This window comes from Archocentrus centrarchus, chromosome 18 (genome assembly GCF_007364275.1).
Source record: "Archocentrus centrarchus isolate MPI-CPG fArcCen1 chromosome 18, fArcCen1, whole genome shotgun sequence".
NCBI lineage: Eukaryota > Metazoa > Chordata > Actinopteri > Cichliformes > Cichlidae > Archocentrus > Archocentrus centrarchus.
In genome coordinates this window covers 14,825,000-14,848,981 of record NC_044363.1, presented here as the reverse complement: position 1 = coordinate 14,848,981, position 23,982 = coordinate 14,825,000, and the positions used below count along the sequence as shown (strand labels likewise).

The 23,982-nt window shown below is 40.6% G+C and overlaps 1 protein-coding gene across 2 annotated transcripts in view; it reads right to left on the bottom strand.

The window, feature by feature from the left end:
- Nucleotides 1-23,982, bottom strand: part of LOC115797456 (wiskott-Aldrich syndrome protein family member 3) — a 47,007-nt gene that overhangs the window by 19,466 nt on the left and 3,559 nt on the right. For both annotated transcript variants that reach the window (XM_030754037.1, XM_030754038.1), the window contains exon 2: nt 2,082-2,226. In XM_030754037.1, coding sequence (XP_030609897.1) covers nt 2,082-2,214 — 133 coding nt within the window. In that variant the 5' untranslated portion in view covers nt 2,215-2,226. The remainder of the gene's footprint in view (nt 1-2,081; nt 2,227-23,982) is intronic.

Sequence of the window (23,982 nt, the reverse complement as noted above, 5' to 3'; positions counted from 1 at the left end):
TTCTTGAATTATGGCCAACGTTAAAGTTTTTGTGGCACAGACGCCGACGCCGAGGCTATGACAATAGCTCGACTTTTTTCTTCGAAACAGCCGAGCTAAAAATCACCTTGGACTCACCTTACTAAACAAGCTCTTCCAAATCAATCCATCAATTACTATGACAACTGTACTCATCAACAAGCAACTGCTGATGTACACACTGATCAGCACATGCACACATAGCCTTGATCACCCTCAACACATCACTACTGGTCTGCTTTAAGGAACACAGCTCTGAATTCATTACTTATGGTGTGACTGCATTTAAAAGGTTTAAGCAGCAGCCAGGTGCTGATAATCAAATGCACTTGATTAACTGATCATCAGCATGTGTGAGCACCTCTATAAAAGCAGCCATTTTGGCAGTTTGCTGGTCTGAAGCATTCACATGCGTTTTAACACAATGGAGTGGATGCCCCAACAAATTCACTCCAAGGTCAGACTGTGCAACGCTCAGAGAAACTGCAAAAAACTGCAAAAAAACAAAAAAAAACAAGAGCTCCATCTCAGACTCTACAGGCCTCAGTTAGCATGGTAAATGTTGACATTCACGACAGTACAATTAGAAAAGGATTGAACAAGTGTGACTTGTTTGGAAAGGTTGCTGGGAGAAATCCTTTTCTCTCTAAAAAGAACATGGCAACAGGGCTTAGCTTTGCAAAATTATAAAATACCACACTATCATCAGCAAATTGGGGAGAAGGACTTTGGTTCTACTCAGGGGTGAAAGTAGTTTTAAATTCTTGCCGGTACTATGGCACACACACACACACACACACACACACACACACACACACACACACACACACACACACACACATATATATATATATATATATATATATATATATATATATATATATATATATATATATATATATATATATATATATATATATCCTGCCTTGATAAGGTAGAAATTAGAATCATTTGACAGTGTGGAATATATTTTTGTTGTTAAGGAACTGAAATGTTTGCACACAATTCACACTTAACACAATTGATGACCACCTCCATGCATTCTGTCCACCAATACAAAATTTCTGGACAGAAGTAACCACCAAACTTTCACAAACCTCAGTCCTATTGGCAACCACTGTGTTTTGGAGCTGAATGCGCTCTCATGTAGCGTAAATGAAATCTCTGGTCATAAGCAGTGTTTTTGAGCTGTTGTTGAAATTGAGCAGAATAACATCTCAATTTGCTTTTAATTGAGAGAGTTTGTAAAAAGCAGACCAACATTAAACATAGCGGTGAACGTTTTAACCTGTTAACTGGCCGAACCAAAATCACCTGAAAAAACTACGCCCTGGTTATTATTGGCTCTGGAAAACCCCTGTTGTCCGTTAACTGGCCGTGTCCTGTCCTCCGGGATGTAGTGCATTTTATATGAAAGGTTAGACCCTCCCATTTTGATTGACACTTCATTCGGCCAATCATATTAAGAAATGGGGTTTCCAGAGCCAATAATAACCAGGAGGTGTCACGTAGCTTTTCGGTTGATTTTGGTGCAGCCAATTACATGATTGTCCAAACGAGGTGTCAATCAAAATAGGAGGGTCTAGCCGGCCATATAAAATGCGCTGCATCCGTTCCGCTGACGGGACGTGGCTGTCCTCGATCTCTGAGGGGAAAGAAGCTAGAGACTTGAGGCGCCAGCATAGCACGAACAGTTCAGAAACAATTTGAAATGAGAAAAAAAAGCAATTTATTAACTGATTAAGTCGTGTTTTAGACTGTTTATTGCTAGCGGATCTATTCTGACCCAAAGTGCAGCCGTGATGTTCTGAATGACGGCTTTACAGCAGACAGCCGCTCCAACTTTTGCCGGTACTGCGTACCAGCACAGAATCTTTTAGTGGTACACAGTACCGGACCGTACCGGCTTACTTTCACCCCTGGTTCTACTCTAATGCTACGACACAAACATCAGATATCAGATCATGCTAAAACCCCACGCTACCAAACTAATGTTAAAATGCCTGAATGAAAACTGTCTAAATGTTACAGGATGTTCTTACTCTGAGCGATGGTATACTCACTTAGACTGCCCAGCTGCTTGATGATGGCTGCAAGTGTAGTGTTGGTGACGCACTCCAGCTCACTGGTCACCCCATCTGGTAGCGCCCCACGGCACAAGTGCCGGGGCTCAATGTTCCTCTTCACCAATGGCATGCTGGCCTATACCTGAAGAAGACATGGAGACAATGAGAGAGAGAGATATTAACTGTTATGCACTTTTCCCTCGAAAGTTTCAACCGACTTCTTGATTTGTACTCTTCAATACAGTACATGACATCCGCTATATGAGCTGACATCTCCAAAACCATGTCTGAAACAGCTTGCTTGAAGTCTGCTGAATATTTTCTAATATTAACCAACATGCTGTGGCTCTTTATTTAAATCCCCTGTGGGAAATACAGCTGACATTACAGCCGCATCCTGGCAGACAAGGAAGAAAGAAGAAAGCTAAGGAAAAATGGGCTGATGTTCAGCTGTGAGTGCTGATGGAAACAGAGGTGTCATGTCCGCTGAGGGGCACAGTCACTCACACTGTTTAATGTCAATGTGGCTGGAATAAGCCAAGAGCCCAATGAGCCAGAAAGAAGTTTTTAAATGGTGCTAATGAGCAGCAACCGTGGTCAGAGAAGCCACGAGGGAAAGACAGAATGACAGAGGGAGAGACGAGCTGAATATGAAAGAAGAAAGACTAGACAGGAAGTCAGGGCAGGTCACAAAGATGAGCTCCATATATTTTAGATCCTGCCTTGTATGACGAGGAAAGCTAGACATCCTTGTGCTGGGTGAAACCAGCAAGATGGACATATACGGGAGTCCGTGTCATTCAAAAATTAGGTGGAAGTGTGATAATTGTCTCCAATGTAAACCTCAGTTATTTAATATTGTTGACATTAACACTCAACCAAAACAAAAACATTATAGTCCAAATCATGGAGAACTAACAGAGCTTCTGGCCATTTTAGATCACTGTTTTAATTTTGCATCCAAATTCATATGCATATGCACATGTTATTAATTGAAAGTTACTTTGGGCACTAAAAGAAAGCTATGCTACTGTTGGATATAAAAAGTTTTGTTTGTGCTTCAGTATTGAGAGTGTATATAAGATTTAATGAAGTGCTAATACCATCAGACATGAACAACATTAAAGTTACGTTTAGACTTTTAATGGGGAAGTGCAATGTGGGCATGAAATGTGTTAGTAGTTTACTTTCGCATTTTTGGATTTTCCATGTTAAAAACATGACTCCACCAAACAAACCGACTAATCAACTAGTCCGTCCAACTAACCAACCAACCAACCAACCGGCCAGCCAGTCAACCAGACCAACCAATCAAATGAACAAGAAGACTAATCAACCAGCAAACCAACCAACAGACAGATGAACCAAACAGACAGGCTGTCCAACCAACCAGACCAACCAAATGAAAAAGAAAACAGACAAATGAACCAGCCAGCCAACCAACTAGACCAACTGACAGACAGATGAACCAAAAAGACTAACCAACTAACCAACCAGACAGGCAGCAAACCAACCACTGAACCAGACCAACCAACCAAACGAATAAGAAGAGAGACTAATCAACCAGCCAACCGACCAACCAACAGACTGACCAACCAAACAAAGAAACAAATAAAAAGACAGACCAATCAACAAGCCAACTGACCCAACCGACCATACAGTAAGAACCTTAAAATGGAGTACAAGAATGAGAATGACTTTAGAAGATTTGCATTTTGTGTTCAGTGATTATCACATTAGTGACCAAATGGGATCCAGTAAAAGTACATTTATCATTTAATGCTTTAACAGTACAGTGTAATTTAGCTCAACTCTTCCAAAGAGGCTGTCATTAGAAACATACAGTATAGAAAGAAAGGAAGTTGGAAAATAAGTGTGATAGAGCTCCCAACAGAGTCAAACACGTGAGAGGAAGCTGCTTGGCTTGTCTCCATTTGGAGTGAACTCTCAATGTGGGACACTCTTGTTATTTTTGGGCCAGGGCTTTGTGTAAGTGTGTGTGTGTGTGTGTGTGTGTGTGTGTGTGTGTGTGTGCGCGTGTGTGTGTGTATTCATATGTGTGTTTGCACATGTGGGACGTCTGTGTATGGTGTGTATGTTTTCACATTGTGCATACTGGAGTGTGTGTCCATACAGTATGCAGATGTGGGAGTTCTAATATATTCAATGACACAATTAACATTGCCAGACCGAGACAATGGAGGTAAACAAAAATACTGCCAAAATGTGTGAATCTGTGAGTGTGTGTGATACAAACTTAATGATGACATGCATGATAATCCCTTTTTGCTGAATTAATCTTGAAATCAATTTCTGTCCTTATAAGATACAAAATGTCTATCTGTTCACATGCTCCTTAATTTGTTTGTCCTGCTCACATGCCAGCTTTAATAAAAAGTGACTGGTTTGTCCTCTTTACGTCTCTCACAGTCTCTCCTGCTCTTCCTCGTACTAATAGCCTCTGACATTCAGTTACAAAAACCACCTCAGATTGTGCCGTCAGCTTGTCCTAAGAGTGCAATTGAGCGTCCCTACAAGTGTGTGGGTGAGACAATATTGACCTCTTCCCCCTCCTCCTCCTCCAGCTGTTGTAAATAATCTAACACCCTGGGTGTTTAATAATATATAAACACTTCTCCTCATCCTCCTTTGCTGCCTCAATAGCTGTTCTTCATCTCTTATTTGTCTCATCTCTCTGAGCCCCCCCCTTCTTTTTCTGCACATTCCTGACGATTTTCTTGCTCTACATCTTCTCTCTATCTCTGCCAGGTTTCATTAATAAACCAGCAAGGGTGAATATCTCTTCCTCTGACTCCCCAGTGTCCAACACTGAATGGGTTTCCCCATCTCTGTGTGTTTTTAAATTGGTAAGGGTGCGTTCAGTGCAGGATAAACAGGGAGACTGAGTGTGTGTGCGTGAGTAAAAATGGTGTTTGTACGACATCTGAAGGCCTGTTACTCTTAGATATTATATACATGAAATGATGTGGATCTTGCCTCTGTCTGACACGCAGCAACACACAGACACAGACACACACTGACTACATTTTGACCCAAAGGCACTTAGCCTTTTCCCACAAGTGCATTCCGGTCAGCAGTGGGGCAAAATGGCATCAGTCTGGTGTGCTACACCACTAACAGAAAGACACCAAAACAAATGAGAAGCTCCTTCTTTGCAACCAATTTCATATAGCAACAGCCAGAAACCTCCAGGAACCACTGCCAACCAGTCTGCAACCAGTCGTTCCCTAGCAACCAGTGGTTGTCACGTCCCATATGACAGATGATCCTTGAGCAATATGCACTGCTGTCACCTGAGAAATAGCGGCAGAATAGCGGCAAAAAGCCTGTCAATTTTTTGTTAACAAACTGCAAAAGGTTTCGCCATTTGTGAACCACATACTAGAACACCAGACAAATAATTTCAGCCAGTACTAAACAGTAAATTCCCTGCCAGAACTCACGTTCGGCTGTGTTGCATCCATCTTGTGGAGAATCCCTTCCTTTATACCGCTGCTAGGTTGCAAAAGTAAAGCCAGTCCTATGTAAAGTGGTTCTAGATGGGTCAATTATTCAGAAGATTGTGAAATGAATGACAAGAAGGTCTGTACTGTCAAAGCAAAGGTGAGAGCTAATTAGCTAACTCCAACTGTCAACCCTGATCCATTTGTAAGTCAACGTTATGAGATAGTAATGACAAGACAGTAGCATCTTGAAACGGTCATACTGTATCACCTCAATGCAATTAAAACCTGCTCCCAAAAAAGTATAAATGACCCACCATTGATAACATGGGTTGCTTGAAAGTTGATGAAAACGAGACGATAGCTAAATAAAAACTACCTAAAAGGATAAAAACGATGACAAAATTAATTGGCACTTTCGTCAACGAATGAAAATGAGACGAAAATGCTTGGCGGGGATGACATCCAATCCGAAGTTATTTAAATTTGTGACAGGGCGGGACAAGATAGGAAAACATCCAATCAAACGCACAGTTGCACAAATTTGATCTAAACCCGGGAAGGCCGCACTAGCCTGTGAATTTTTCAGGCAGAGCAGGCCTACTCCTCAATATTTTATTGTTAATAAACAAGGTCAGGTAAATAAAGATGCTGTTTGTTCAATATGTTTGTGTGTATTGGTCTTTTAACCCCTTAACTGGCAAGGGCCCGGTGACGGGCCGTTTGTAGTCCCTTTATATGGCAGGCTAGACCCTCCCATTTTTATTGACACGTCATTCGGCCAATCATGTAACTGGCTGCACCAAATCACCTGACAAAGCTACGTGACGCCCTCTGAGTATTATTGGCTCTGGGAAACCCATTTCTTAACATGATTGGCCGAATGAGGTGTCAATCAAAATGGGCGGGTCTAGCCTGCCATATAAATGCGCTTCATTGGCCTGCGGACCAGACGCGGCCGGTTAATAGGCTATGAAATGGGTTGTTCAGAGCCAATAATAACCAGAGGGTGTTGTGTAGTTGTTTCAGGTGATTCTTTTGCTGCCAGTTAAGGGGTTAAGCATTAATAATATCCCATAACTTTTAATAAACGTTTAATTTTGTGTGTGTATAACGACTTATTCAAGGGAAATGAAGAAAAAGCATTTACATTTTACACCTTTTATATTTTAGTCGACTGAACTGACTGTAGATTTAGTCGAATATATTCTTATGATAATTCGTCGACTAAAACTAAAACTATTCAGATGACTAAATTATGACTAAAACTGAATTACATTTTCATCAAAAGACTGTGACTAAAACTAAATCAAAATTTGCTGTCAAAATTAACACTGATTTGTCCTCGTGTAAATAAAAAAGTCCTCTTTGCATGCAGTGCTAAACTACACACTACATGAGTTGCAGGTGGTTTGTGCACAAGAACCCTGAATAGAAACTTGGCTCGAGTCTGAAGTAAAATGGAATGAATGTAAATGTCACACAAAGCTCTGTTAAGCCAAAAGAGCTTTTCCAGGATCAGACCACACAATATTTCTGTACTGGCTCAGACACAACATCACTAAACAGGACAAGAACGCTTTTTTATTATTACGATCATTCCTCATCATTTATCAGCTATCATCAGAGTCCTCACATCATAGCTACACATAAAGTTGGTCAGAAGTGTTTGCACCAGTTTTACTGAGTGATCACACTAAAAAAAAACAAACAAAAAAACTCCAACAGATTACCAACAGTGCTTGAAGCAACCACAACGCTATAAAGACCTACATGAGCGTTTTTGGTCCTACGATGACGCGTTTCAGCACGAGTGCAAGTTTGGATTAAATCACTTGAAACATTTTAAAAGTTTTCTGGGAGAGGATGGAAGAAAGAGAAAATTAGCATGATAAGAAGAAGGAAGAAGAAGAGGAGGAGGAAAAGTGTGTCGGGGAGCCATGGGAGCGTTGCCATGGCAATGTGGCGAGGAATCCACTCCGCTGCTGAAAAGTGGAACTCGGCATGACTCCCAAAATAGTACGAAAGAGAAATGACCAGAAGGGGATGGGACGAGACGAGGAAAGGAGGGGGAAAGAGAGACGGCCGACCTGCCTGTGCAAAGTAAAAGGAGAAACTTTGACATGTAGGACTCCAAAGGGATTTACCGCACTCTGACACTCTGTGTGATAAGATGAAAAATGTCTGAGGACTCTGCAGAGATGAGTTGGAGTTGCACGAACCACCCCATCACAGGTCGTTAAGCTGTTGGCTTTAGTGCCTTAAAAGAAAAAGAAAATCTAGCATCCTAGGTCATCTTCAGACTTCTCTGCATCCATTAGCGAAAACAGCTTAAACTGTAAAAAAAAGTCAAGCATGAAAGTACTTGATAGAAGCCTTGAGATAAAAAATGATCAACAGCTTCTCACCTGTGAATAATATAGTTCCATAATGGCCATGACAGATATGTGATTTTTCATGTCTGGAATTAATAATATTTCTCTTTACAAAAGGCAAATGGTAAATCAGCAGCATTTCTCAGGGTTTGTCCAGACTGAGCCTTTCAAGGACAAATACACATACGCATCAGTTCACATACAACATCGAGGTTCACAGAATAAGAATCCCACTCATCTTCTCCATAGGGATTTTGATGAGGAGACATAAATGTGACCATTAGAAGCGAAAAGCAGCAAGATTGTGGAATGATGGTTATGTGCTCCTGCAGCAGCCACAGTTCTGTATGATGTCAACCTCGTTTTAAAAAAAAAATAAAGAAAGAGCTGCTCTACCCACAATGCTAGACATGAACCAGCACTGTCTCTGATTGGCGGAGGTCTCTGTTACCATGGAAATGTTTAAACCTGTGACCATCAGTGAGTGCAAAACTTCAGAAACCACGTGAGAGGTGATTGCAGTCAGGAATGAAGCACTCCAGCATACTGATAATTATGCAATACACACACACACACACACACACACACACACACACACACACACACACACACACACTTATTATTATTAACCGAACAATCACTACGATGATGAAAAGAATTCATGTGGGATTTGCAATGCATTATGGGATGAGTAGTTAAAAGTAATGATGTACACAGTCTTGTACTTTTGCCTTTTTTCATTTTTCTGTTGTAACTCAAATCTTTTAATGCTCATGATTCTCAGATTGGCTTCATTCAAGGCTCAATACTTCAATGGAGAAAGTGAATGGGGAAATTCACTTCCCGAACCGGAGCCCTTAAAAGGTGGGTGGTCACCTATTAAAGGCATCTGTAATACTTGAGTAAATATAATCTTAAGGAATAAAACTGGTTAAAAAGTCTTTAGAGAAGCCTGGCTCTACCTAAAGTTCTCTTTGGGGGCATCAAAAAAAAATCTTTGACGCAGTAAAAAAACATTGTACACCAATTTTCTAGTATTATTGACCACTGAAATCACTTCACACTACGAGCCCCAGTTGCCCATTCACACAGTGCTCTTTGCTGTACACATACGGAGCTTTTAACCTTTGCGTTTGGGGAATTTTGCAGGCTCCATATCGTGCACAAGGACACTTGGCTTACTGGAGCAACCTGGAATTGTACCACTGAGCAACTGATCATCGGACATCCCGGTGTGACTCCTGAGCCAGAGCTGACCTGAAACCTCACACCAATGTTGGACTTTAAAATCTGAGCTGCAAGAAGACAAGAGTTACACCTGAGTAAAGATCCAACTTGTGACGTTTTTATTACAGGATCAACCTTCCTAACCACGAGGGCTCTTTGACACCCACTGCAGGTCCTGTGACATGACTAATGTGCTTGTTTGTGTTCAAAGTTCACATCCAGGTCACATCTCCCTTCTCTATATCTAAAACACCTCTTCATCCTCCTCCTCCTCCTCATGTTTTGAGGCCCGTGGGTTTAATTACAGCTGTACTCAGATAAGACTTTATCCTTCTGATCCAAAGCTGACTGAAGCCTGTTTGTAAGGAGGTGCTGAGATGCAGGACCAAACATCCCTCCCTCCTATTTTGGCTGCTGCACCTAAACATCTCCCGAGGGAGTAAACCAATCGATTTTGTTTAGCCTCTGCACAGAAATGAAATGACATCTTGTTTTCATTCTAAAACAATTTGCATATTTGATTTGGAAGCTCAAACAGCTTCATGTGCATTGCTTTACACAGACAGACAGATAAAGAGAAGATGGTATTAATTACTGTCCTCAACCAAACTCATCATTCCTGCAGGCAGTCAGTCAGCTAATGCTATTACTGCACCGTCTGCTCAGCCAAGTACACTTAAGCATGCACACACACACACGCACACACACACACACACACACACACACACACACTTCTCCTGCTGTGTTACACCAAGCCTGGTCTGCCTCAGTCTGTTCTGAGAAAGGTTAGCAACCTGTCCCCACCCCTTGCCCTCCCTCCCCTCCCCTGCTCCACAGGAGCCACCTGTATAAGCACAGCTAATTAGCTTTCTGCAGTAACTAATGGAAATGACAAGCACTGATTCTATATAACGATGTAATTAGAACACTTACTGCATAAGAGGCTAAGTTAGATTCCCCACTCGCGCGACAGCTAGCTGATTCTGCATAATTTTACCACATCTGAGCATGACTGTGACACACTTTATGCAAGTGCATATACACTGGAGTGGTAATGTGGATTTAAAGAACATCAGCTGCACAGTTGCTTCTCTGATTAGCAGACTGGATGAGCAAAGTCCCACTGATGCTGTAGAAAACAAGCCTGAATGGAGAAAATGTAACAAAAAGAATGTGAAAGAAATTATATTAAAACATATTAAAAAAAATACTAAATTAATAACATGACTGTTGCCATATCATATTAATTTTTGCCTAATACTTTTATATTACACTGTATAATACTGTAATCTCGCCATATCAGTGATATAGTGACATAACGTGTATAGTGACATGCTCCCTAGTACGCACAACAACACAAGCCCAGACATGTCTGAGAGCGAGAGCAGCGTGACCATTCAGAATCTAAAAGAGTACTAGGGTTTGTTATGCTTTGTTGTCAAAGCACAGCAAAGCATAACAGCTTGCAAATGACGACTGTCCCCACTGACGGAGGAAACCAATAAATGAGTCAAAAACACACCACGGAGTCCAACCAGGCTTTGAAGGCATGCGATGAGGAGCAGCTGGTGATGTGCAACGCAAAAAGAAACAGATGACTCAACCCGAGTGTTTCCATATGACAGGAAGAGCCAACTCTGGATGGAAATTACTGACGTGGTGAAAAAGCAGGGCTTTTCACTGGAAAAGACCCCTTCATTTTGTTTGCACCAATAAATGCTGCTGCCTGGAAGCTGTGATCACCAATAAAACATTCAACATTTTTTTTTAAAATCATTAAATATCATTACTGCAAATTCCCTTGAAATACTGTAATATAATTTTAAGGCTATATAAGTATACACTTTGGGTGTCTTAAAATTTAAAGCAACATCAGTTCACTGGACCCATGACACACAGCATTTCAGACAAATTCTTTTTAAATTCTTTGGTTAGGTTTAGGGAAAGAAAATCGTTTGGATTAGAATACAAGAACACCAACCACGTCAAAGCATAAATCATTTTAGAGCAGCAAAGAGTAAAAATAATCCATGAGCTTACACGGCCCAGCACCTATATTTGCAGGGATGTTTTTGCAGGCAACTCCTCTTTAACTGAACTTGGAATGTGGAAAGTAAACAGATGACAGCCATGCTGACCTGCCATATTCTGCAATACTGTGATTTAAAAAAAAAAAAAAAGAATAGAAAATAAGAGCAACTCTATGTCAGCCAGAATAAACTAGATGTAACCAAGCAAACAAAGCCAGGTGTAACCACATTCTGCATCGGGATGTGGATGCTAGCATGGAAGAAACCAAAGCTACTGCTGCTAGCACTGCTAAGGATAACCAAATTCTTCTAGCTAATCTGACACTCTGCATGTTTGCAACATTATACACGGCACAGTGCCGCACATTTTAGCTACATTTAAAACATGATTTGATGAACGAGGAACATGATTTACAGACTAGTTATTTTGTTCTCTTGTTTAAATGACTAACAAATTAGTCGCCAGGAACATCCCTACATGCTAAATCTGTTTTAATTAGCTCTTTCAAGATCCAGATGCTTCAATTCCCAAAAACAAACAGATACTGTTAGTTAAAAAGTTCCACATTTTTTTCAGCTACAATAAAATGATCAGTGAGGCTTTTCTATCAGGTCTTACATTAATGAGTGACATCCAGGCAAAAAGATTTATGAGGTTTAGCCGAATTAGCAGTTAGCAGCAATGTAGCTAAGTAGTGGATATATAAATATCATATACCGTGTTGTAACTAAAGTATTACTAAAAAGCAAAGATGTAAACGAGTGCTAAAACTTACACTAACTGGTAAAAAAAAAAAAAAAGGTTGTTACAATTACTGACTGTTGCAGTTTCCCCCTGCAAGCTTTTGTTTTGGCAAACTTGGCAGATTTCTTTATTTTTATGTACAGGTAAATGTAAAGTAACACAGCAACAATTTGGATAATATCTTTGGATGGAAAGGTGGAGATGGAAAAGTTGGTCATGTTCCACATGGAATGCATAACATTTCATTAACAAGTACACACTAATAAATGAAAGTTTACTGAACATCAGTTTATTTGTACTTTTAAAATAATTTTTTTTTTAAATGACAGATAATTGAGTAAAAAGATATCAAAATATTTCTCATTTATCTATATTAACATGTTGCATATAAGCCCTATAGTGTATGTCATTTACTGTTATGTACAGTACAGTCTGCAACATGCTGCGCAAAAGTTGTCACAGAATTTTCCTTATGCCTGCAGAAATATATGCATGGGATATAGTTATAAACAATTAAGTATGGTAAAGTCATGTTTATATTTACTGTTACATAATGATTGTAGTCCAGTGATCTTCATACATATAAGCTCTAAGCAGATTCATATAATAAAAAGATATTCTCAGTAATTACAGGCCTTATATCATTGTAAGCCCAGTTTTGTGTTTGTGGCTGTAGGATGAGAGTTAAAAGTCCATGTTGAGCGTTCCCGACGGGCACAGACATACCATCATATGGCAAGAAGAAAATGCCAAAAATGGGAAACTGTCAGCCAAGAGAATGTCTGAGATGAGCCCACGCACAACACAAGATTAATCTTTAATATGCTGATATGTGGTTTAGATTACTTGATTACTATGAAAAAGTCTCGATCCTGAGCTTAATGTCCACGCTTAAGTCTTAGTTGATTAGTGCATGTGAAAAGCCAGAGAGAACTAACAAGACATCGGAGTTGTGTTTTGGAGCTCGGGTTTGTTCAAAAAACAAGAGACAAAGAGCCTCATCCCATGCATGAGACACTTGGATCCAAAAACAGGGTTGTTATGTCATCGCCTAACAAGCTGATTAGTGTTTCTTACTGCTTCCCTATTTACAAAGATGAAATACAAAGGTGTATTAGGTTGATTAGTTCTGCACAGTACAAAGCTCAAAGTAATTCACAGAGCAAGAATACAACAAAATAACATGCTACTAAAAACATTACTGTGTGTAATGCATCATGATCTGTATTATCTTTCTCTGTCATGTTGTGTAAAACATGCAGGCTGGTCAGAACAAGCAGTGCAGCTCATGTGTGAATGAAGTGGTGAAGCTTATGGCTGCAAAGATTAATGCCGGAAGGACAACGTATAATTAAGAATGTTATGAGGGCATGTGCTAATGTAAATGAATTAAAGGCCGGGGTGCAAAAGCTTAATAGCGGGTTGTGTGTGCTGTGAAATCAAGTGTAAATTGAGGGAATGAGTTGCATAAGCACACATTTGTTATTTTTAATACATATCTCATTAGTCCAGAGTGTTCATATGTGCTAATTTGCAAGGTAACACCCCGACTGTGAAACAATATGAACAGAAAATATGCTGTTTTTGTAAAAAAAAAAAAAAAAAAAAAAAAAGTTTTCAAAAGTAGCACTGTTATGCAAATATAAGCAGATATGATTATGAAAATTATAATTAAGTCTTGTTCCAAACTATGCAGTGAAGGAACATCCAACCACTCCCCATGAAAGCTAATCAATAATCACTACTAAGATATTTAAAAGGCTCCTCCTGTGATTGATAAGGCTGATGGCAAACTAAAAATGCGGAAAAAAAGCCCAAATGATCAATTTCAATGCACGTGAGCTAAAAACTGTTTAACTGCCAGGATATTTTGTCTCAAGACCTACAGAAGCAAGTTGTGCCATGAACTAGCTCTCTTAATAATGCCTCTAGGGAGCTAAACCAAGTTATTTAAATAGAGAGTGACCTCAATGGTAACCAGGACTATAAAAACAAATCAGTAGTCAAATCTATTTAAAAAAAAACTTCAAAAGTTTGCTGACGATCTAAAATCCTTTTAAAAGGCCCTTCTTTCCCCTGCAGGTTGTAGTGCAGTTTCATATCATTATGACTTCATTAATGGCTCAGTGCAGAAGAAAAACAGTGAGTCCTCTTACCAAAATCTCTTACAATTAGAGATATCCATGATCACACACTTGAAACTGTTGTGAACCTGTGCTGAGTGCTTGTGGCCAATGTGATTTCCAGTTCAGCTGGGGGCATGGTCAGGCCATGTTTAGCAATATGTAAGTCTCCCATATGTTTCTATTCTCTTATATATTCTTTAAGTGCTTTTTATCTAACATTAACACACACACACACACACACACACACACACACGCACACACTGATGGATGCACTGGGGGCAACACAGGGTTCAGTATCTTGCCCAAGGATATTTCAACACATGGACTGGGGAAGCCAGGGATTGATCCACTGAGCCGCAGCCACCCCTAAGCTGTGGTTTTAAAAGCTATTTAAAACCCTGTACAGTGAACTCACTGTACAAAAACCAGTTTGAGATGATTTGAGCTTTGTGACATGATGCGTTATCCTGCTGGAAGCAGGGTATACTGTGGGGTACACTGTGGTCATAAAGGGGATGGACATGGTCAGTGGTGATGTTCAAATAATGTACAGTTTGTACTAAGGGGCAGAAAGAGTGCTAATGTCACGCCATTACACCATCACTACCAGCCTGAAATGTCCAGGCATCAGACCAGGCAACGATTTTCCAATCATTGTCCAGCCTGTGAGAATTGTAGCCTCAGCTTCCTGTTCTTAGCTGACAAGGGTGACACCCAGTGTGGTCTTCTGCTGCTGAAGCCCATCTGCGTCAAGCCTCGGTGTGTTGTGTATTCAGAGGTGCTCTTCTGCATACCCTGGTTGTAATGAGTGCTTATTTGAGTTACTGTTGTCATTCTCCTCTGACCTCTGGCATCAACAAGGCATTTTCACCCAGAGAACCTGAATATTCTCTCTTTTTTGGACCATTCTCTGTAAACCCTAGAGATGTTTGTGTGATAAAATCCCAGCAGATCAGCGGTTTCTAAAGTGGGACCAACAACAATGCTACAATCAAAGTCACTTAAATGACCTTTCTTCCTCATTCTGATGCTCAGTTGGAACTGCAGCAGGTTGTCTTGACTGTCTACATGACTAACTACATTAATTTACTGCCATTAAACTAGACATTTGCATTACTGAGCAGGTGAACAGGTGTATGTAATGAAGTGACCAATGGTTCTAAGAGCCCAGAGGCATTTCAAGGTGGCTGCTAAGTGGTGAGACTTGCTTCTCTATCACTATCAAATCTTCAGTACCACAGAGTAAAACAGTGGAGTTCCCTTTAATTATTTAAGTGTAAGTGACAAGTCAGTTTACAAAATTACTGCTAATCCACACTTAAAAGGCACTAAAGAGACACACTTATTATGTATAAAATCCACAGACAAAAATATTTTGAACTAATAGATGAACATTTGCAAAACATGCTTTTGATTCCTCGTGGATTTTGACAAACCAGAAAACTGGAATAGTTTTGGAGCCACATGAATATATCATAAGATGTCTCAACTCATTTTCTTTATATGACTATGATAATTTAATGCTGTTTGCCTGGATGAAGAAATGCGCAGTTCTTCTGTAGCCCGCAAACCCCCCCCCAAAAAAACAGCAATAACTGTGTAATGTAACAGCTAGAATTGTAAAGCCAAGCCTGATTGACAGTCCGGGAGCACACAGCTATGAAAACGGAAAAGCGAGCCAATGCGGAGAAACAGAGCTAATGTTTTATTCTGAGTCAGGATTACTCTGGTTTTGCTCTGCAGGCCTGGGAAGCTCTCTGCTTGGTGGAACGCCAAATGTCAGCTAACAAAGGCATCAGCGAATGTGAAGCAGAACAAAGAACTAAATAAACATTAAAAAAAAAGTAGATAGATAGATAGATAGATAGACAGATAGACAGATAGACAGACAGATAGATAGATATGAATGGCTCTAGGGTGTATGAAAGAGCAGAAGCGTTTCTGTTTTTAATGCTGCATAAGCCACACTGAATCTCAACAGCAGCGATGTCAGTTACAGCTTCATTATAACCCCCCACACCCACCCCCAACCCCCAAAACGCTGACTCTTGCTTCCTTCCTCCTCCTCTCTTCCTTCATCCTTTAACTCTATATCCCTTATGCCCCCTCTCTGCTCAGGCTTTGGTCTCTTTGATGTCTGCATTTGTTGATGCTCTTGGGTGAGGAGCCATTGTACAAAAATGATCGCAATTACAGCGGTACCCCCCCACACACATCCCCTCCCCCCACCCTTTTCACTAATCCTTGCTAAAAAACAAATTATGGAAAAAAAGAGGAGAGGAACAGAGAGGAGCGGCCAATTTAATGCTCTCTCTCTTTACTTCCTCTCATTCTTTTTCTTCTCTGGGAAGAAGCAGCAGACTCTGGAGTTGTTGTCATGGTTTCTTTGGAAGCATTTTCATTTTTGGCTGAATAATGAGGCGATCAGAGCAGGACTGCGAGAGACAGACGAGAGTTTACACTGAGGCAAATGAAGTTCTGCAAGGGATCTCAGTCACTTCGTTGTTTCCAGTATCTGTGTGTGTGTGTTGTGTGTGTGTGTGTGTGTGTGTGTGTGTGTGTGTGTGTGTGTGTGTGTGTGTGTGTGTGTGTGTGTGTACTGTGAACTGAGGTTGAATGCACATGAACTGTTATGAAAGAATGACTTTAAAGGAGAGTGAACACAATATGTCAGATAAACACACAGTGATACAGTACATGCACACCAACACTTTCCAGCATATCCAGTATATGCAATAAAATTCACAAACAGGGTGGGTCAGGTTTTGGAATGTGAATTCTTAAATTCATCATAGTATTTTATTTGCTACACAAATAATTTGAAAAAGGGACAGTTTATTAAGTTGAAGGTCTGGATATAAAAGATGAAGCTTAAAAGATCAATAATGTGCCGCCCTATTTATAATCACTCCCCTCCAAACACGTTCAAACTCTCCACAAACACGGGTCAAACACGTTTTACTCATAGACTGTAGATAAAAGATGAATGTAGCCACTGTGATGTAACCTAGTTAGTTTATGGACATATTTTGAAGCCCTGTTTTTAGCATTCTTCTTGGCTATCTTAGTTTTATTGGAGCCAGAAGTAGATACATTTAGATGAGATGGTGGAGTGCATAGTTATCAGCTAATGTTATCAGCTAATGCTAGCTAGTTTGGCTTGGCACACAGGACTAGACAGTGGTCGGGAAAAAAATGTATATTCCCCAGCCAGCTGGCCAGTTGTTGCTGGAGGTTACTGGCAGCAGCTAGGGGATGCTACACCAAAAACCTTCTTGCAATTGCTTTGGTTATTGCCACACAAACTGCATGCAAACGTAGCCATCTGCTAGTGACCAAAGCAGTCACAAGGAAGGTTATGGTTCAGCACTGTATACCTCTGTATACAACGACTTGCCAAATGGTCAGGAAACAGTCATTTTCCCTAGTCACTGGTGGTTACCAGGAGGGTCACTGACCTGTCTCTAGGCCTGACTAGGGCTTTAGCAATCAATTTCACAGTGATTGCCAGCAACCTCCCGCAATCACTTGCCAACCAGTCTCAAGGCCTGTGTGACGTAAGGGCCTAAGGGAGAAGGGTGCTGCTTAATTAATATACCTAAACAAAACAAAAGATGGACTTCCCATTCAGGAGCAAAGGAAACTTACCTGGTCTAATCTCCCACTGAAAAAAATACAAAATTAAGCCTGTGATACTTAAACCTACAATTGTCAAACACAAGTTGGTTACAGAACCAAAAAAATAAGCAAGCACCTAGCCTAAGTGAATTACAGAAACAAAGCTTGTTAGATAACCAAAAACAAACCAAATAAATCTAACAAACTATCAACAACCTCTAGTTAGATCATCCAGGAGAATGAAACAGAGAGAAGAGAGCTGCTCACACTAGGGGTTTACTCATACTCTGTGATCCCCAGACAGCTGATCCCTGAAGTTCAGTTTGTTTGACTAGTGTGATTGCTGCACCTTTTCAAGTGGGCTGGGGTCTGAGTTCAGTTGAATTTGTATATGGTACGCTACATATAAAATAAACCTTACTGTGGTCTGCATGAGTGCTTTTGAAAAAGCACTTATACACTCTTTTAAAGAGAAAGAGAGTGAGTTTGAGAGGAAGGAATTGAGATGCTGAAACAAAGTGAAGGGCCTGGATGGCATTGTGAGTGCAGGCCAGCGGAGGAGACGGGGAGGAGGGGAGGCAACTGTGCTCGAGCACGGTGTGAGGTAACCATTCCTACTGCGAATTCACCATAAATCACTGCCCTTCTTAAGGCAGATGATTGGTGGTGGAGCCTGACCGGATTGCAGAACTAGGGCACCGCTCCAATCAGTGATAGCTGAAGGTGAGACAAAGGCAGAGAAGTGAGGATGAAAGGCAAGATGAGAGACAAGTACAGGCACCAATCTAATCAGCAAGACACAAGGATGTAACAGTCTGGTTCATGCAGGCCTGCAGGGACAGCTTTTATAAGTTTTCCTTGCTGGCGTGTTTAACTGTGGTCATATACGTAACTGATCAATAAACTAACCACCTGATGAACCCAATTAACCACTTAATAAATATTGAGACCCAATATATGAATTTGTCTTTTAGTTAATGAGTGAAAATACTTAAATGGGCTCTTAAAAAGCAGCTATTCCAAAGATATCACCACAACATAGTAGATTCCAGCCACTTCGGTCGTATAATCATTTCCATTATACCCTCTTTTATTCTCTGCTAATGTGGTTAGTAAACAGGTCAGCCACAGAATGAATGCAATGAGTGCAGTGTTTCTGAGCTGCATTCAGTCCCCAGCTCTGTGTGTGTGTATGTGTGTGTGTTGTGAGAATTCCCCTCGCGCCCCTCTGCAACCCCGTCTCTCACAATTAAATGTGCTGACCTCAGCTCGATTGCAACAAGTCATCCAGCAGAACCATGTGACCTGACAATGTCACACATACAGTAGAGGCAAACTGGGCCTGCTGGTGCAGAGTTAGTGGGCGGTAAGGCCTGGATACTGGGATGAAGGCGAAGGAAGACAGGTCGCATTAAAGCAAGGAGGTGATGCATCACAGTGTCCCAGTTTCACTGCTCCCAGTTCAGACTGGGGAGGCGGAACACAGAGATGCAGAGAAATCAGCATGCTGGCCTGTAAAGATGCAGGAGTTTACATTTAAAACTGCTGTTCAAGCTTGCCCCCATAGTTCGCTGATGAGTTTTGGGGGAATATTAATACAATTTAAAAAAGTGTTAACAGAATTGGGAAAAAAAAAAAAACTCCACAGGCAAAATTACATTGATTAGAGGTTCTGAATGTTGGTTTTGATTCATTTTCAATCAACTGCATCCAATATTCTTTTTCTTAAATATTTCCATCAATGCCACAAAGGCAGAGCTGCGGTATTATAAATGATATGGAATCTGTTAAACATTAAACAAACTTCAGAAGAAAAGAAATTTCTCTGTTTATTACATCATTACGATCTTCTACATGTGGTAGCAGCAGCACAGCTTTTAAAAGGAGACGCTGCATTTATTTCTTGTATATCTCACTCACTGCCTTTCATGTTGTCTGTCAAAACATGGATGGAATGACTTATACTGACCAAGTCTCATAATTTTAATCGAGGGAAAGTTATTTTCATCTTTTTTTTTTTTTAATCGCCCAGCCCTAAATGCAGCACTATTAACTATTGCAGCTTCACTGACAAACTGCTCGTTCCTTAATGATGTGTGACAAGTTCACAGTTACTTTAACATGACGTCAAAGACGTTCATGTAAAAAGATTTCAGTGAAAACCATCTAAATTAAAAATCAGAGCTGCACCAGAGGAGACCATCCATCCTACACAGATATGCTTTTCCTGGCCAAATGAAATGCGGCTGCACAGCAGCACACTGTTAAACTCACAGGAAGCGGGGAATTGAGTGAAATCCAAGCTGTCTGTCGAGCAGCAGTGTGCAAGTCTCAGCCCACAGAAAGCTTCACTTTATAACCTTATATTTTTCTTTTTTTTTTTTTGGTGAACTCTGGTAAAAAGCACCTCAGACATGCTGAGCTGGAGAACATGAGCCTCTTCTGTTGAGCTGAAAGGCTACATGTTGTCCCTGAATCAATTTCATAACTATTTTGATGAATAACAGGTCATACGACTAAAAAAAAAGCCCAAGTGCTGGTTCTTAAATTTGATTTAATAAAGAAAGTGATTACAAAGTATTGCAGAAAGCATTTTTTTAAATCTTAAAAATAAAAGATTAATTCATAAATGGCATTAAAAAACAAATTTTCCTCAGTGAACTGAAAGAAGAGTGGGCCAAAATTGGAGAGACTGATAAAGTTGTGACCCTGACCTACTGATTATCAGTGTCATTGTCTCATGTAACGCCCACATCAATATGTCATCAGTTGGCTTTGCTGGCATCTTCCCACTGAGAATAGAAGCACCCAGTTCAGACGACCTGGTGAGAGAACAATAACACATTCTGCAGGAAAACGCAGCCTGGAAATGCATCCAGCTGCAAGAGACAAAAAGTAAAATTTTCCTGGCAACAATTCTTAATAATTTCCCCAAAGAACTGTGCATCACATGTAACCTAATAATAAATGGACTCTGACAGTGCAGCCAGCAGGATAAATCAGGTAAGAAATGGAAAATGTGAAGGTTTGTGCACACAGAATACAGCAGAAAGAGACTGCATCTCTAACATGCAATTCAATAATAAATGTATTTTCAACCACTTTGGGCTTGGTTTATATTTTACATACAGTCATTAGGACATCCATCCATCCATCCATCCATCCATCCATCCATCCATCCATCCATCCATCCATCCATCTTCTTCTGGGTCACAGTTGAGTAGGAGCCTCTCCCGGATGTTATAGGGTGAGAGGTGGGGTAGACCCTGGACACTCACGTTCACGCCAATTTAGAGTCACCAGTCACCCTAAAATGCATGTCTCTGCACTGTTGGAGGAAGCTGGAGTACCTGGAGAGAATCCACACATGTACGGGGAGAACCACCAAGTCCCACACCAAAAGCCCCCAGCCGGCCAGTGGATCTGACACAACGGTGCTAAATGCCGTGCTGCCATCATTAAAGGTAATTGCTACTTGTGTAATATTTCTTCTGACTTCTGCATTCTTAAATTAATCTGAAATGGTACATCTAATCTGCAAATACTGACACAGCTTGCTTTGTCCCCCCCTACTCTGCCTGTTTGTATACAGAAGAGCATTTTAAATCTGATCCTGGTTTTTATCATGTATGGATATCATGTTTAATGAGCAGTAAGCAGGCTGAAAAGCTAAGCAAACACTGGAAATTTCAAAAAATAGCTGCAGTTCTTCTAGCGGCCACAGCGACAGATTCCCACGTTAAAAACCCAATTTCAAATCAGAAATGAAAACATTAACAGCCTGGCACAAAAAAAAAAGTTTAGATCTCTACTGACAATTATCTCCTTTAACTTTAAGTGCTTAAAACATGACTTTAGCAGATCAGAGAACTATCCCCAAAAAACGACCTTTAATCCAGACTATTCAAGTTAGATTATCCACACATTTAATGCTCAAATAAACCCTGCTTTCTGTCTTTAAAGTTACCACAGAAACTATTTTTATCTGATCAGAGCACTGTTTGTGTTTTCAGAGACGTAATGAATAAGAGACTTCTAAGAAAAAATTGGCTGGCAGTGGGTCGATGTAAATATAACGACATAACCACCTTTAAGTGAGAACGGAGTAAAATGCATGGAAAATTCACGGCAGACATGATCCCACTCAACATGTCGGATGGTTATTCAAACTATGAAAATCCCTAGAGTGCATCTCTAAGTGGCCACATCACTCAGTGTGAGTGCACCCTAAAGAGGCTGCTGTGTATCTTCAGAGGTAATTCAAACCATTAACCACAACTGAACACGTGTTCAAGGGAAAATCCAAGGAAGGCAGAGATCTGTTGCAATAATACAATAAAAATCCCACTTCCTGTCACCTGGAAATGTTTAAGCTGACCAGCTCTGGTTCAAAGGCAGAGAAACAGGCTGGAGGTTCAATACCAGAACAGGCTCCTCGGGGAGGAAGAACAGCAAACGTGTGTCTGGAAATCATATAATCTGCCTTCTGCCTGGGAAAAAGAGGCTCCCCTGAATGGCTGAGTCCTGAAATCCAGATTTCTGTGATCCAGGGCACTTATGGAATCCTAATCATCCTCTGAGACAAACACTGAGACTGGGGGTTAAATCTCTCACATAGGGAAAAAAAACAAAAAAAAACAAACATACAGAACACATCCAAGATGGAAGGTTTATTTGAGCTGGCAGCTATCCATTTATTTTTGTGGGGATGATACTGAGAGCTCAAGCATCAACATTACTGAGTCTGAGCTAATAAGCACTCAAATTTCACTTTAGGTCAACAAAAACTGAGGAAGCACACAAACCTTGATTTCACACAAAGAGGAAGAGAGGTCTCACAAAGACCAGAAACTGAGAGGAGTGAGGCACAAACAAAGGGATCGAGCTATATTTGATCCTTGTCCTGAAAAGAAAGCTCATAAACACAGGCCTGGTACTGAAGATAAACACAGCCTTCCCCACAAAGCATGTGTAAGATATGAGTCAAACTAAGCTGTTGTAACTAAAGGAAAGCTGTCACGAGATGGCCACGAGTCATCCAATCACAGATATAACCGTACAGGCAGAAGCGTGCCAATAATTTTACTGTGTGTGTTCTCCTAAAGGGATGGACATGGTCAGCAACAATACTCAGGTAGGCTGTGGTGTTTAAATGATGCTAAGTTGCTACTAAGGGGTCCAAAGTGTGCCAAGAAAATATACCACACCATTACACCACCACTACCAGCCTGAGCCACTGATACAAGGGAGGATGGATCCCTGCTTTCATGGTGTTTGCACCAAATTCTGACCCTACCATCTGAATGTCGCAGCAGAAAGCGAGACTCCTCAGACCGGGTGACATTTTTACAATCTTCTGTTGTCCAGTTTTGGTGAGCTCATGCAAACTGTAGCCTCTGTTTCCTGTTCTTAGCTGACAGAGTGGCACTAGGTGTGGTCTTCTGCTGCTGTAGTCCATCTCCTTCAAGGTTCGAGATGCTCTTCTGTATATCTTGTTTGTAACAAGTCACTAGTTGAGTTAATGTTGCCTTCCAATCAGCTCAAAGCAGTCTGGCAATAAACAAGGCATAAACAAGGCCTCTGGCATAAACAAGGCATTTTCATCCAGAGAGCTGCTGCTCACTGGATTATTTTCTCTCTTTCGGACCATTCTCTGTAAAGCCTAGAGATGGTTGTGTGGGAAAATCCCAGCAGCTCATCAGTTTCTCAGACTAGCCGGTCTGGCACAACAACCACACCATGTTTAAAGTCCCTCATCTTGACCATGTCTACAAGCATAGATGCTTCAAGTTGCTGCGATGTGATTGGCTGATTAGATATTTGCATTAATGAGCAGTTGAACAGGTGCACCTAATAAAGTGGCTGGTGAGTGTACGTATTTTCTTAAAGAATACTGGTTGATATAGAAGTGTCAGAATTTTTATTAATTAGAAATAGGTATCAGCTTTTACCCCCAAAATCCAGTGTGTGTCTGGTTTTGTTTTGGGCTATTGGTCAGACCAAGTGGGAAAGATGAAGATGTTACAGTGGTGCAGCTAACATGGACAACAATGAAAAATGTCAGAAAAAATGAAATGAAATGATTATTTTAAAAAAACAAAACAGCGGGAGTATTTACTTGATCTGCAAGCAAACGGAAGTAAAACAAAGAACTGGATGGATGGATGGATATATTTTTGCTAAATAAACTTAGCAACTCTGAATGGCTGTTTCTCAGGGGGTAGAGCAGGTTGTGATGTCTTTAAGTAATAGCACAATAATTCGTTAAGTATATAATATTTAGGAAGTGACTACCTCAAAATAGGCCTTAGTT